The sequence below is a fragment of the Lichenostomus cassidix genome, chromosome 21 (assembly GCF_008360975.1).
Source record: "Lichenostomus cassidix isolate B80296 chromosome 21, HeHo_3.0, whole genome shotgun sequence".
Lineage (NCBI taxonomy): Eukaryota > Metazoa > Chordata > Aves > Passeriformes > Meliphagidae > Lichenostomus > Lichenostomus cassidix.
Genome location: NC_139501.1, coordinates 2160564 through 2176343, shown reverse-complemented (window position 1 = coordinate 2176343; position 15780 = coordinate 2160564). Strand labels below are relative to the sequence as shown.

The 15780-nt window shown below is 45.6% G+C and overlaps 1 protein-coding gene across 1 annotated transcript; it reads right to left on the bottom strand.

Annotated features, from left to right (window-relative positions):
- Positions 1-74: 74 nt before the first annotated feature.
- On the bottom strand, positions 75-10665 carry MMP23B (matrix metallopeptidase 23B). The gene is made up of 8 exons (XM_085080378.1): positions 10096-10665; positions 7194-7333; positions 6140-6279; positions 4257-4424; positions 3438-3602; positions 3100-3210; positions 2157-2283; positions 75-1613 (listed from the first exon to the last, which is right to left on the bottom strand). Exons 1-8 carry the CDS (start codon positions 10264-10266, stop codon positions 1439-1441), a joined length of 1197 nt encoding a protein of 398 aa, XP_084936504.1. The 5' UTR covers positions 10267-10665; the 3' UTR covers positions 75-1438.
- Between the last annotated feature and the right edge of the window lie 5115 nt (positions 10666-15780).

Below are 15780 nucleotides of genomic sequence, written 5' to 3'. Positions count from 1 at the left end.
TGAAGGATTTCATTGCTTCACATGCAGCAAAGTGGGATGTTGGTGACAGTAAAGAGTTTATTTTTTATTTTAAATAAGTAAATTGTTTGTGTCTGAATATATATTTGGGGCAAAAAAAAAAGACAATTCTGAGGTTTGTGTCCTGTTACCTGGGAGAGAGTTGGGCTGGGTTTGATACTCTGACCAGTTTTTTTTTTGTTCTGTAAATGTATTTACAATGGTGTAAAACAAGTTTAACTATTGTTTTATAAATCAAAAAAGATTTAATATGGAGACTTGAAACTTTATTTTCTGTGGAAGTTTCTTTTTTTTGTAATATGCCCTTTTTCCATCTGAAGAAGAGCTCATCTTTAGTGGTTGTGTAATTCAACATTCCAATCCTTTCTGGGGAAAGAGGAGAGGAGGAATCCTGCTGGAATCTCAGCATCCCTGATTTGTGGTGCTGTCACTTTGTTTGGGAACAGGGAGATCTGGAAAACACCACATTTTCATGCAACCCCAGCTGGGCCTCAGGCCAGCCAGGGGATTAACTCCAACCCTAAACATTTTATCAATTTCAGTACATTCTGAAGAGCTTTGCTGGGAAAAGGCTGTGGGGCTGGAATGTGGATGTGCTGCGGTTGGGCTGAGCTGGGAATGCAGTCTGGATGTTTTCCTGAGGGATGTTTTCCACAAATCCCTGCTCTCCTCAGCCCTGCCTGCTGCTCAGGGAGAACCAGCTGAACCATTCCTGATTCCAGAAGCTTCCTCAGTGACCCACTGAAAAGCAGAGTGAAGGATTAAACCAGAACCTTACTGCATAGTTTGGGAGTGACATGGAATTATTCCCTTTCCAGCTCAATTTTCCTCAGCCTGGTTTCCCCCAGGACTCACTGCTGACACCTCAAGGACCAAACTCTGAGCAGGAAATGCCTGTTGGGAGAAGAGGAAAACCCACAAACCACTTTGGGGGAAAAGCTGTTCTGTGGATAATTGAACTGGCAGTTGAAATGGAGAATTGAGAAGCAAAACAGGGTTTGTGTGATCCTCATCCTCCTGACAAGTGAAAGAAAAGGAATATTAAGGCTTAGCCTTGTAATTTCTTGTGCCAGGATGTAAAAAAATGGCAGAAAAATACTCAGAGAGTGTCAAACTGATCCTTTTCCTGCCATCCCAACGGGCTTTGCAGCAGCTCAACTGCCCCACGCAGCTCAACTGCACCATCTGACACTTTTCTTACAAAAATGGCTTTAATTCTCTGTACAGCACATGATTGATAAATCCTTTATCATTAGAACTAATCTGGAAGAGTTTGCCATTCCAGTAATGAGTCTCTTTTGCCCAAGGTAACGAAGCAGCTGATGGAGAATTCCTTTGCAGTACTGGAGATTAAATATAAAATGCCAAAGAAACAATTGGGAACAGAAGCAGCAGGAGCTGAAGGCTCATTGCAGGGCTGTCAGTGCTTCAGTCTGATTCTCCAGGAATAAGTAGTGAGGATTCTTTCTTTTTTCTTCACTATACAAGTGTAAGTTCCTTCGTTAATTGCGTTGGCAATGATGCTCATGTGGTCTTCATTGAGGGATAAATAACCTGGATATGAATATTCCAGGAGCTCCTTGTCTTTATACCAGCTGTCAGGAGAAAAAAATAATGGAAATTAAACTGCACAGTTCAATTTGTGGTGGGGCTTATTTCTAATAAATTTTGATGAGTAAGTGTAGAGACTTTAGCAAAACATGGCTGAGTTTTACTCTTCATTTCAGGTGGATAATCAGGGTTAGCAGAGCACAATCCTGAGAAGTTTTGGAACTTGAATCTCTGAAAGTTGATGGAATTTGGCTCCTCAGGTCTAAACCAACTCATGGATTTGAGCCAAAATAGATTTTATATACATCCAGAGTCTGTTCATATTTTAGTCACATGCAACTAACTATTAACTGAAAGGGTAAATTTAAATTTTAGGGGTTTTGCAGAATATGGTCTGGAAGATTTGGCTTGATGGTAGGAATTAGCTTTGTGCTATATATAAAAATTAGATTTATATATATATTTATAAGTTTTTTTTGAGTTCCACATTACAAACTCCACTCTTATTTCCCTGTTTTGTCATCCTTCCCCATGGATTTTGGTGTGTAAAGTCTCCTGAGCCCTGGGATCAGGGACTGAGCACTTACTAGACTTTGCCTTTTTTGTGGATGATCTTCTGCCCGCAGCGGAAGGTGACATTCCTGCCCTCAGAAACTGTCTTGGTTTTGGTCCTGGGTGGGGGCAGAGTGGGAGGCACCGTTGGAAATGGGAATTCTGCCCAGGGAGAGAAGGAAATGCACAAGTTAACAAGCTTTAGTCACCCCAAAACACTCTCAAAATTATCTTTAAGGAACTTGCAAGTATTAATTTAAAAGTTCCTCCTGAGCAGTTTTTGGATTGACAAATGACACGATGGATGTGCAAAGATAAAAACAGCTTCGTGGTGTGTGAACTGAGATGGATAAAAACCAATTGTCCTTTCACAGCTCTGGAGGAGGATATGAGGAGTCCATGGTCTGCACAAGCCTGTGGAATAGCTGTGTTTGTAATTATCTGATTGCATCTTTCATTAATGTGACCAAAGAAACACCTCTGTGCCGAAGGATTGCTGATACAGGACATCTCCAGGCCTGTGGGTGTTTATCTGAGTTTAATTCCACAGCTGCAGCAGGTGGAATTGCCTTGGTCCTGCTTTATTCCTCATCTGAATCCACAAAGTGAGCCTGGATAAGGTGATTAACATCCTTTCTCTCCTGTTCTGTCAGCTGTGCTGGAGATGTCCTCAGTCTTGTTTCTGTCCCATTCCTGCCTCAGGATCTGCCCTGCAGCCTCTCTCTCTGCCTTGCTATTCCCTAAACCAGAGAGGAACTTCTCTTTTACTCTCTTTTAACAGTTTCATGTTCCACTCCAGAAATGTTTAAATATTCCTCATTCCAGGCCTGGATCTGCACTCAGATCCAAGATTCCCATCCCTGTTGTGCTGCATGGAGCTGGATCACTCATGTCCACTGATCTTTGGTGTGAAATTCAGACTTTTCCCTCTTCCCCCTTGCAGATCCCACCCCAAATCCCAGGAAAGCCCTTGGGTACCATAGCAGAAGTCACAGGTGGATGGGCAGTGCTTCTTCATCAGCTTCCTGCGCTTCTCACAGAAACCTTTTTTTGCCCACGATGGGCACATGATTAATCTGTCCTGGCAGCCTGGAATGGGAGGAGAGGAGGTGTCAGAGGGGCTGGGGGAGGCTGAGCCATCCCATTTCAGTGAAATGTCAGTTTGTTGCTCAGAAGGAGCAACACGGAGCTGGGCTGGGGGATGATCTGAAGCAGGAGCACAAAACCAGAGCTGGGATGTGACACCCCCAGAGCTGCACAGGCTCCAGCTGCCCCTTCAGCCCCAGCCCTGCAAGAGCAGAGCTCTGGTTGCTCACCGTAGAGCCTGTGGATTCCCCACACCTCATCCTGGGAGATGCTCTTCTTGCCTGTCAGCGTGGCGTTGATGTGCATCAGGGCGTTGGGGTTCAGCGAGTGCATGAGGCCCAAGGCGTGGCCAATCTCATGGGCTGCCACGTGCACCAGGTCTGTCAGCCACACCCCTGGGGAAAGGGAAACCAAACCCAAAATCTGGCGTTGGGTGTGTGTCAAAGTGACACCAGTACAGCTGGTGACACAACTGGTGTGCGGCTCTGACGCCAAATTTTTCCTGGTGTGAAAAATGTTTCGGCACCAGAACAGCCAACAGTGCTCCAGTTTCATCTTCTCTGGAGCTGCTTCAGCCCAAATAGAGCCAATTCATTTCCATGTGCTTCCAATTTCCAGCAGCAGGAGCCAGAGCAGTGCCAGGCTCCAGGAGAACTGCAGTGGTTGAAGGTCAGTGCAGCAGTGATCCTCTTCGGCTTCCTGCTGTTCCCCCAGCCCTGAGCTGGAACTGGGATTGGGGCTGCCAGCAGAATATTCCAGTCTGAAAGATCCTCCTGTTTGACCTCTGCATCCCCCACAGCCTGGAGGGCAAACTCAAGCCTCGTGGCAGCATCCAGAACGTGGATTTGAACTGAAGGATGTGGCTGAACCATCCAAAAAGTCCACTTTCCAGCAAGAAACAGCCCTGCCACCACCCAGCGTCCCTTGGAGCAGAGGAGCAACACCTTCCAAACCCACAGAAAATCCCAACTCTCTGCCACTTCCCCACATCAGGCAAACCCCAGACTAAAAATCTCAACCCTAGGCATTCACCCTGTGCTCTGTGTTACCTTTTTTCCAGCTGAACCTGGTGTTGCCCAGGATCCAATATTCGTGGTCATCAAAGTGGATTTCCCCGTGGGGAGGGAAGAAGGCATGAGCCAACTCCCCCGTGGTGCCATCGAAGCAGTGGTGGGTCAGAGACTCCAGGCAGTCCGTGTGGTTGATGGAGTAGAATCCTGGGGGAAAAGCAGCAGGTTTGGGGTTTATCCAGCAGGATCAGCTTGCCCAGAAAACCCCTGGGGAGCTGGAAAGGTGTTTTCCAGCTTCCAGAGCCACAAAATAAAAGATAAATGCCAAGAAATGTCAGGAGTGCTGGTAACGCTCAGCCACGGCTGACCCTGGATTTAGAGCTGTTCCCAAGAGACACAAATGGATTTGTTTTCCAGCAGGGAATGCTCAGCTGGTTTTGCAACACCACCACGTGGAAATTCTCTTTTTGAGGGGGAAGCTGGCCAGAGCTGATAACCCCCTGGATGGGATTGTTCCATTTTCACTGTGAACAAGCAGGATCCTCAGAGTCAGAGCTGCACCAGGATGGATCACAGTGGATCCTGAATCCCTGGAATTGGGCACCTGGAGGTCACACGTGGTGGCAGGACAGAGCCCTGGGAGGCACAGAATGTCCTGCAGCACCAGAGGGGAAAGTGTTGCGAAATGCTGGTCAATCTGTGCTTCACACACACCAGAAATCCCAGCAAGAATTGACATCTGGGCTTGAGGCTGAGCAGAAAACGCCTCAGCACTGAGCTTTTCCAGGCCCCAGGAAAGTCAGGAGCAGCTAGAGAGCCATGGAGCAAAGGCAGTGCTCCAGTGGGAGCAGCAAAACCCAAACACCTGAACCCAAAAATCACCTGAACCCAAAAACACCTGGAATTCTTCACCTGCTTCACCTTCAGTTCTGCCCTCTGGCTCTGTGTGACCCTGACTGTGCCACTTCCCCTCCCAACTTCATTTTCCCCATCTATAGAATAATCTGTGGATTATTATTCTGTTTTGATCCCCTACCTGTGATATCTCATCCCAGTGGCAGAATTTGAAGGTTCATTCTTGGCAAATGCCTAAACCTTCCTGCCCATGAGACTCACAGGAAGCATTCATTGGGACATTAATATTGCCTTGTAAAAGCAGTTTTTCTCTGCCTGGCTAAAGGCAGAGAAAATAATAAGAAATAATAAAACTTTATCCAAGAGTCCCTGCTGAGTCCACACAGCCCAGCTGGGCTCTCCTGCATCCCAGCTCCTGGATTACACCCTGGCATTGCTGGAATTAACACCCAGCAGGGCTCTCCTGGATTACACATATGGAATTGCTGGAATTAACCCACATTGGGGCTCTCCTGCATCCCAACTCCTGCATTATACATGGAATTGCTGGAATTAACCCACAGCAAGGCTCTCCTGCATCCCAACTCCTGGATTACACATGGAATTAACACACAGCAGAGCTCTTCTGCATCCCAACTCCTGCATCATGCATGGAATTGCTGGAATTAACATCCAGCAAGGCTCTCCTGCATCCCAGCTGCTGAATTATGCACTGGAATTGCTGGAATTAACACACATCAGGGCTCTCCTGCATCCCAGCTCCTGGATTACACATGGAATTAGCACACAGCAGAGCTCTCCTGCATCCCAGCTCCTCGATTATGCACTGGAATTGCTGGAATTTACACACATCAGGGCTCTCCTGCATCCCAACTCCTGGATTACAAATGGAATTGCTGGAATTAACACACATTGGGGCTCTCCTGCATCCCAACTCCTGCATTATACAGGGAACTGCTGGAATTAACACCCAGCAGAGCTCTCCTGCATCACACACACGGAACTGCTGCAATTCCCCCACCCCACCGCACCCTGCCCCAGCTCAGGATCCCCAAAAGGCCACTCACCGATTTTGAGGTCGCTGGGAAGGTGCCGCGGGACCTCCCTGAAGCTGAACGGGGACACCTCGCTCCACATGCGGAACGCTGCCGCCAAGCCCCGGCGTGTGTCCCTGGCGCTCAGCAGGTTCCTGGGGAAGGACAGGATCCTGCAGGGACACACAGGACAGCCTCAGGAAAACGCCCTTCCCTCCTCACTTTTGCAGGCTCTCAGCAATCAAGGATTTCTCCAGCGTTTCGAGCGCTCACTGCAAGAGGTTCAAATCAGGAGTGGCTTGAGCTGGATGGGAAAAATATTTGATAAAACCCCCGCAGGGGTGAGTGAATTCCTGATGTTCTTTATGTGTTCTGGACTAGCTACAGCTTTTCTTGCTTCTCTCCAGCCTAGGTTCTCTTGGAAAATTGTTTTTATTCTGGTATCTCCCAGTCTGCTTGGTGGAAAAGGGAAAAACTGCATTCCAGCAGCAGGGAATTCTTGTTCCTGACACTTGGGCTCCAGGGGATTTGAGCATGCTAATGGGGAATAATCTCAGGAAAAACTTGCAGAAGAGTTCCAAGGAATAGTAAAGGTCTGATAGGAAAACAAGTTTTTTAGCTTGGAAAAAATATCTATAGGAAAACAAGTTATTTCCTTTGAAGAAAAATCTAATCACTTGGGAGACTGGGAGACTCAAGGGAGTATTTGTGGAAAACTCTTAGGTAGAACTTCCAAAAAATTCAAAAAAATATCAAAGGTTTGATAGGAAAACAAGTTTTCTTGTTTTCTATTTCTATCCAAACTATTCTCCCCGCTATCTTCCCTCAGTGCTGATTTAGGTTCACACAGAACTCTTCAAAAACCACCAGAATAAAATAATTAATCCTCAAATTAATGCTCAGTCACGACCTTCTGAGCCAAGTCCCTGTTGTGAGGAACCTGAACCTACCCTGAACAGAGAAAGGTGCAGAATTTGTCAAAACATTCTCATTTCAGAGTGCTTTAGCAGCTCAGCAACAGCCACAGGGATCCAGCAGGAAAATCCCACTCCCCAGGAGCAGTTTTGGGGCCAAAAGCAGGTCTTACTTGTAGGTGAGGTTGAAGTGATCCCACCTGAGGCGCCCTGGGGTGATGGTGTACCTTCTGCTCCTCACCACAGCCCGAGGAAAGGCTTTGGGCAGGGCTGGGGATCTCCCTCCTGGCAGCACAGAGGATGTGGCATCTTCCTTGAAGAAAAAAATAGGAGTTTGGAGGAGATGGGAGACACCCCAGGACAGTGTGGTGCTGGTTTTGGTCTTAGAATTCTGAGTTAGACATGGTTAAAGGGTTTTGTTTGGGGATTTTAATAGGATTTTAGGTGCACAGCTCTTCAAGGTGGAACACACCAAGATGCACTCACTGTATAACACATATACAATTTTTATAGACTTTGAAAATTAGCAAAATTATCTGTCTAGAATTCCCTCATAAGAAATCTAATAAATGAAGTAATGTCCCTTTATTCTAAAGAATTTCTCCCCAGATGAAGCTAGAACTCAGTTTATCAAATATGTTCCAAAGAGGTTTCAACCAAGGTTGAACCTCAAGTTTTTTGATGGCATAGAACTCTCTGGCCTCCTGCTGGGGATGTTTGGTTTTCCTGCCTTGCAGAACTCCAAAATTATGTCTGATTGTACAAATTATTTTGTATTATGGCTACAAAAAAGACAAGGGTGTTGGACAAGGGTACAAAGAATGTATAAAGAGTACAGAAAATATATAAAAGGGTATCAAAAATATATATAAAAGGGTATAGAAAATATATAAAGGGCATATAAAAAGAAAAGGCAAAAATCATCAGGCATCAGTAGAATAAAATCTACACAGAAAAGGATGCCTGGGGGTTGGGGATCACCACTGGTTTGCCTCAGGGGTGTTGAAAAGACGAAACTGGTGCTGTCTGGCTGCAGCATCCCAGAGGAGCCACTCTCCTCCTGGAGAGCAGAAATGAGGAGGTTTGGCCACAGCCAGGCTGCAGCTCTGCCTGGAAAGTTCTCATTTCCTCCTCTCCTCGCCATGGCTCTCCAGGCTGGCCATGGAAGAAATGTAAATCTGGAGAAATGACTAAAACAGGCAGCTCTTTGTGCAGGGAGAGCAGGTTTTTGGAGAGCAGAGCTGTGGGGCTGAAATGCCTTCAAAGCCAAGAGGAGCTCTGGAGAGCCTGGAGAGCTTTGAGGGCATTGAACAAATTGTGTGACACGTCTGACTCCAGCTGGGAAAGCCTTTCAGTGCCTGGGGGGAAATTAATGGGACCCAAAAGGGTTTGCTGGAAGTCTCCCAGCTCTGTATCCCTTTTTGGAGCTGAGACAGTGACAATTTCTGGGTTCCAGAGGCATCAAGGCACTTCCCAAAGGCCCTGACACCCCCTGAGCTGTTTGAAGGTCTCAAACACCCCAAATGCTTGGGAGGGAATAGAAGGGCAAGAACTCAACTGTCTTTCTCAACAACATCTATATTAAAAAAAAAAAAAAAGTATATAAAAATTATATATAAAAATTATATATAAATTATAGATAAAGTATCTATATTTATTGTTATAGAAAAGATATATAAATAATAATATAAATGAAATATAAATATAAATAATATATATATTATATAAAATATATAAAATATTTATATATGTATATACATATAATTATATTAAAATATATAATATAAGAATATAGCATATATATATATATATTACATATACTATATGTTAAATATATATAAAGGCAGACACTGGCCAACACCCCTGCTCTGAATTATTCACCCTGTGCACTCAGACCTGCAGTAATTTCCTTCATTGAGCTGTAATGACTGTAATTAATTCCCTTCTCCCTCCCAGCCATGCAGTTCCCCCTCAAGCCAAGCAGGAGCATCACTCTGAATTAGGACCAATTAATGACAGCCTGACATGTGATGCAAACAAGGGGGGAGTTGTGCCAGGATCTTTATAGACACAAAAACCAGCAGAGGATGCACTTGAATATTTTTTTAAAATAAAAGTAGAAGCTAAAACTAAGCTAAAAGGAAAAATGAAGTTCAACTTGTGAGAGTCCCAGAGCTCTGCCGTGGATCCCCCTGGATTTTGGCTGTCCCAGCACACCTTGCTAAGGGTTGGACCTCAAAAGAGAGGCAGCTGAGGCTCTGGAGGTCCCAATTCAGATCCCACGCCAGGAGCCCTGGAGAGCAGGGAAGCTCAGCTCAGCTCAGCTCAGCTCAGTTCAGCTCAGCTCAGCTCAGCTCAGCCCAGAAATCCCAACCCAGCAGTGCCACATCAGCCTCAGCTGGGGAGGCAGAGGATCCCCAGGAACAGCAAAGCTCTGAGGGAAAGCAGCCCCAACCCTCTGAGAATTCCCTGTTTGGCTCTCAGGCTGCACACATAGCCTGAACTCTGATCCCACTTGGGATGCACTGTTCCCTTGGGGATCCTTGGCAAAAAGGGGTTCAAACTGCCCTAAAAACATCTGGTTACCTTAACAGTTATTTATCTCTTTAGATCTTTTTTATCTACAGATCTATCTACTCTGATCTATTTATCTATTCAGACATTTTTATCTCTAGATCTACTCAGATGTATCCCTCTCTTTTTTATCTATAGATTTATTTATCCACTCAGATCTATTTATCTCTTTAGATCTTTTTTATCTATAGATCTACTTACTCAGATCTAGTTATCTACTTAGATCTTTTTTATCTATAGATCTATTTATCTACTCAAATCTATTTATCTGTTTAGATATTTTTTATCTATAGACCTATTTATCTACTCAGATCTATTTATCCATTTAGATATTTTTACTCTATAGACCTACTCAGATCTGATTATCTATTTAGATTAGATACTTATCTATTTAGATATTCACCTATTTAGATTCCACCCTCTAACCAGAACACACCTGCACCTCTATTTCACACCCCACTCCCCTCCCAGGTGTTTGAGAGTCAAATCCCTTCTCCTCACCTGAATTTCCTGATCTGCAGCTCCACCTGGATATTCCACAGCCACCAGCAGAGCCACCACACCAAAAACACACAAAAATCCCACCGTGGTTCTCCACCAATTGCCCTTTTTCTCGTCCAGTGCCAGAGAGCTTTCCCTGCTGCCTGCAGAAAGTTCTTCTGCCTGATCCATGTCGTCCTCGAGCAGTTTTTGGATGGAGATGGGAGAGGCGTTCAGGACATTCCCTGCACAGAATGCATCTGTAAATCCTGGAGCTCACATTTGGAGCCTTTTGCGAGCAGCCCTGCAGCCACAGCCAGAGCTGTGCACAACCAGCCGAGTTGCAAAAAGCTCTTAAAAAAAAAAAATTAAAAAAAAAAAAAAAAAGAAAAAAGGAAAAGAAAAAAAAAAAAGAGTAGACTTTACATTAAGCCTCTTTCCAATGTGCCAAAGATTCTCTCAGGCTCTGCCAAGTGGGATCATGTTACCGCAGCTGAAAGTTGGGCTGGCGGAGGAGCAGCAGCAAAGTGAAACAAGCTGGGGTGGACATGAACTCTTTTCTTTAACTGTGTGAGCAGCAGAGGGCAAATCTGCAGTTGTCAGCTATATGGAATGAAAAAAGGGGGAAAAAAGGAAAACAAAGGGGGGAGGTGGCAGCAAAAGGAATCCAGAAGGGACACATCACCCCCTTGGAATGTGTCGCTGGGGATGCTCAGTCCTTTGTCACGGGCTGTCCTCGGGAGGGATGGAAAATGAGATGTGGGAGAGCAGCCTGAGCTCCTCTGCTGGGGAAACAGCTCGGGGAGTTCACAACTCACACAGAATGAACTCCAGACCCTCTCCCATCAAACCTGGCAGGGGATCTGCGAGTTTTTGGGTGCTCAGGTTATCAGGGGTTTCCAGAATCACACTGATTTTGGGTCCCAAAGGCTGCCTTGGAGGAGTTTATCAACTTTTCTTAATCTGGGAGGTTCTTTGAGGCATCTCCAGGCTCGAGTCAATTCAGGACTTTTAGAAAAGCTTACTTAGAAATTCTCAGGTTTTCAGAGAAAGTTGCACTTTTCTGTCTGGTCCTGGGGTGAACTCAACCCCAGATCTGCCCAGACAGAGGAAAAGGAGTTCTGGAAGCTCCCAGTTCCACAGGCAAATGCCAGGGAGGGAATAGGTCATGAAAAAATTCCTTGGGGGCATCTGAGGCATTCGAGAGGTTTCGGAACAGCCTTGTAATTTTAATAATGAGAAAAATTTTTAATTGGCATTTTTTTCCACCCTAGTTCGTCATCAAGGCTGCAACATTTGCTCAGTTTCATATATTTTCAGACTAAAGCTGGCCTGGAGCTTTTAAAGAACTCAAGATAAATAAGGCCAGAGAGTCTGGGTGTGCAATTTCATTACCATTTTCCTTTTCAGCTCTCACCAAGGAAAACCACGACAAAAAGGGCAGCAGGAAAAGGATAAGGAGTACCAGGGAAGGAAGCAATGGACAGAATTGCAAAGGGAAGCTGGAAGCATGAGGAAGAGCAGAAATCCAGAGTCCAGGGCTTTCCTTCCTGCAGAATTGGCTCCCCTCAGCTGTTTGCTGCAGCTTTCTAGGGATGGTTCCTCCTTCCCCAGCAGCACCGTTGGCAGAAGGAATGTGCCTGTGCATGACTCTGAAAAAATCCCTGAAAAAATCCTTCATTTGGAGCTCCAGAGAGAGATGCAAACGCAGCTCTGTTTGTGGTTTGAGCTGCAGTCACAGCACGAGGAGAGAAACTCAACTGATCAATGCCTCCTCGAGTCCCTGAACTCGAAATTTCAGGGTCTGAAGATGAGAACAGAAAGGCTGATTGAGAGGGGAGACCTGAGGGGAAAACCTGCCTTGGAATGGGGCTTGAAACCTCCAGCCAAGAGCTCTTCTCCAGCAAAGCAGCTCTGGCTTGAAAGACAAATATTATTATCAAACACAGAGCTGGAAGAACATTGAGTTTCAGTCACGGAACAGCTCTGAGAGCCTCTGCCTCTCCCAGAGCCAGGAGGACTCAGTGATGGGGAGAGATTTGAATTTTATTATTTTTAATTTCATTAACCTCTCCTGCCAGAGCAGCTCGGTCCCTCAGAGCAATTTAATGCCTCACCAGTCCTGAGCCAGGGCAGGATTTTACCTGCACCTTTTAGGGTCTCAGAGCCCCAGCACTGTTGCAGAACCTGAAACCCTCCAAGCACCCACTGAGTGCCCTGATTTTGTGGAGGGGAGCACAGGAGCCTGAGCTTTAAAGCACAGATTGGGAACTCAGACAATTTCCTGAGGGAAACAAGAATTTCCTTTGTCCCAATGTAAAGAAAAGTTTTTGTAAAACACATCTCAGCACAGCATGGTTGGGAACTCACATGATTTCCTGAGGGAACCAAGAATTCCCTTTGTCCCAATGTAAAGAAAGTAAAAGTTTTTGTAAAACCCATCTCAGCACAGCCCCTTGCAAAGTGAGTGCACTGAGCTTTAGTAAAGTGCATTTTGAGGACCTCACTGCTCCTGAATACTTCTCCATGCAGCTACCAGAGGTTAGCACAGCCAAGAAAACTCTTTTCCATGAGTCACTGGACTGTTCTGAATGGGAAGAGACCACACTGCACATGATCTATTTATCCTGTGCTGGCTGAATGGGAATCTTGGGCTGCAGAGATGATTCAGGACCTCTGTGGCATTCCAGGATCCTGCTGCCCTGTCAGGTTATCCCTGGACAGATCAGCAGGGAAAGCAGGGTTTGTTTCCTTGGAAAGCACTTTGCTTTCTCTCCCCATCTCCTGGGAATGCCCTGTGCCCATCCACACCAAAATCCAGCGCGTCCAACCCCACCAAACCCCTGGCTGCAGAGTGCTTTGAAAAGGATTATTTGAGCCAAATATTTGCTGAGAAACCAGCTCAGCACTGAGGCCAAGACAAACCTCAGTTTTTAGGGCAATGAGAGGCAGATGAGGAGAGCTCTGAGGCACTCAGGACTCCCAGGTGCAGCTCAGGGAGCCTCATTAACTCCTTGTCCTGCAGTGCTCCTGATAAATGAAATTAAAATATTCCCCACTCTTTATCAGGCAGCTATCCAGCTGCTGCTGCAGTTCTGCTGAGGTTTGGAGGTTCTGGAGTGCAGATATTTGGTTTGGACTCCAGGCAGGAACTCTCATCCTGACTATATTTGGGCAGCAAAAAAAAAGCCATTCCTGGCTTTGGTTTGTGTCTAAAAGCAGTGGAACACATGACACTGAGGGAATCCATGTGGTGTAATGGGGAAAGGGGAGCAAGGCAGGGCATGGAACTGACTCTGCTTTGTCCTCCCTGTGAGCAGCAGGACCTGGATTGTCCTTTGTAGGGAGCTGGGATTTTCCAAGCAAACCTTCAGGGATGCACATCCTGAGCTCTGGGCACTGTGAAAGCCCAGCTGGAGTGGGATCAGCTGATGGATCCATGGATATTCCATGTTTTGCCAGTTCACGGCACTGAAAAAAGGCTTTAAAAGCAAGTTATTTCTCCCTCCTGGTTATTCTAATTCTCTTCCATCATTTCTAGTAGAAGGGCCTCACTGGAATTAAATCTCAGGAAAATTTGGGTGAGGAAAACTCAATTTTTGTGCTCCAGAGCTGTCTGGGGGTACAAAGCACAATGGTGAAGCAGCTCTCAGGAGGGAAGGAATGTTCCAGAATGTCCCAGAATGTTCCAGAGGCCAGGAGAGGCTGTGGAGAACATGAGGCACAGGATTCTCTGCACACAACGATGCACTGCCCTCCCTCAGCCACTTCAGCCTGGCTTTGCTCTTTGCACTCAGTTGCTGAAATATTTGGTTTAAAGCAGAGCTGTGCATAACACACAACACAGGGAATGGGATTTACCTCAAGGAATGGGATTTTTTTTACCACAGGGAATGGGATTTACCCCAGGGAATGGGATTTACCACAGGGAATGGGATTTTACCACAGGGAATGGGATTTTTTACCACAGGGAATGGGATTTACCCCATGGAATGGGATTTTTTACCACAGAAAATGGGATTTACCCCAGGGAATGGCATTTTACCCCAGGGAATGGGATTTACCCCAGGGAATGGGATTTTTTACCTCAGAGAATGGGATTTTACCACAGAGAATGGGATTTACCACAGGGAATGGGATTTTTTACCTCAGGGAATGGGATTTTTTACCTCAGGGAATGGGATTTTACCACAGGGAACGGGATTTACCACAGGGAACGGGATTTCTTACCCCAAGGAATGTGATTTTTTACCCTAGGGAATAGGATTTCTTACCCCAGGGAATGGGATTTAGCAGAGCAGCTCCTCGGTGTCCCACATGAAAGCAATCAAGGCCTCACCCAGGCCTTCCTTTAAAAAGCACTCCCAGATTGAGGCCTTCAGCTCCCAGCTTGTGGGGAAAAGGAAACAAAACAACAACCCAACATTCTTGCAGAGTTCCTGTGGGAATGGCACTTAAATCTGGTGCCTTTTCAGTGGGTCACAGGCTAAAAAAAGGGTTGTGTGTGCTGTGAGGGGGAGAAAAAGGATGTTTGGGGACTGAAGGACATTTTCCCCCTTTGTACCCTGCAGGCCCTCGTGATCAGCAGCTGCTGACGTTCCTAGAAAAATCCACGGTCTGACGGATAGCTGAAAGCAGGGGTTTGCTCCAGCTGGCAAGGAAAAAGGAATATTTTGCTTAATTGTCAGTGTGAGCTCACAGAAGTGCCTGTGCAGGGCTGTGCTAGCACAGAGCTCTGAGCCCAGGCTGAAGCTCAGTGCAGCCCTGACCACGGAAAAAGCAGAATTTCAGGGATTAAATGAGGCAGAAATGTTGCCCAAAACACAGAGGATGAAGTGCAACTCAGGGTGGGGCTATTTTTATCGCTGGTCTTTGGTGGGCTGTGTTAATTAGCTGTTATTTAATATTATTAATCCATTTGTGGGTGGACCAATCCTCCTGAAATGCTGGGAGCAGTGGGAGCATAAAGCAGAGGTGATTCTTTACCTGATTCTGCCTTTCTACAAAAATCTCCCTCTCTCTACTCCCTCAGTCTCACCTTGTCTGTAAAATAGAGAGTTTTGGCCACACTTCCTGGATTTCCAGCGAGAAATCCCAAAGCCAGCAGGAAATCCAACAGGAGAATGGTGGAAAAGGACAGGAAGGGGAGCTCCTGTCTCATTATCTCTCAATAAATTATCTCTCTACTCCCCCAGCTCTCCTGTCTCATTATCTCTCAATAAATTTGGTGCAGGTTCATCAAGGAAAACAGAATTTCCTTCCCTTTTCCAAAGCCTGAGGCAAATAATTTTATAGGGTTAAATCTGATCCATCTTCACAGCTCAAAAAAAAAAATCTATTGAAACTCTAACAAGCTCAAGTGAGTATTTTGATAAATATTATCTCTAGGAGTCAAGAATTGATGAAATAACTTTCCCAGTACACCACAGGGTTATAAAGTAATAAATATTCCCATCACCACCACACATTCCACACAGCTCAACATTTCTTTAAAAGATCTGCCACCTCTTTGCTAACGAACAAAGAGAGTAGAGGAACACAGGAATTTTTTTTTTGTTGTTTTGTTTGTTTAAATATTGCTTCCAATACGTAACAAACAGGAGGTTTGGGCATCATTGTGTCACCAGAGAAACCCCCCCACACAAACAGCCACACTTCCACCAAAATTTACTTTACAGGATGACTCAGTGGATAATAATTCTTCAC

Coding starts and splice junctions, on each gene's coding strand:
- MMP23B (XM_085080378.1), bottom strand. CDS start 10,266: ATGGATCAGGCAGAAGAACTTTCTGCAGGCAGCAGGGAAAGCTCTCTG. Junction 6,280..7,193: donor CACTTCAACCTCACCTACAA/GTAAGACCTGCT, acceptor GTGTCCCTGCAG/GATCCTGTCCTTCCCCAGGA. Junction 3,603..4,256: donor CAGGTTCAGCTGGAAAAAAG/GTAACACAGAGC, acceptor CCCTTTCCCCAG/GGGTGTGGCTGACAGACCTG.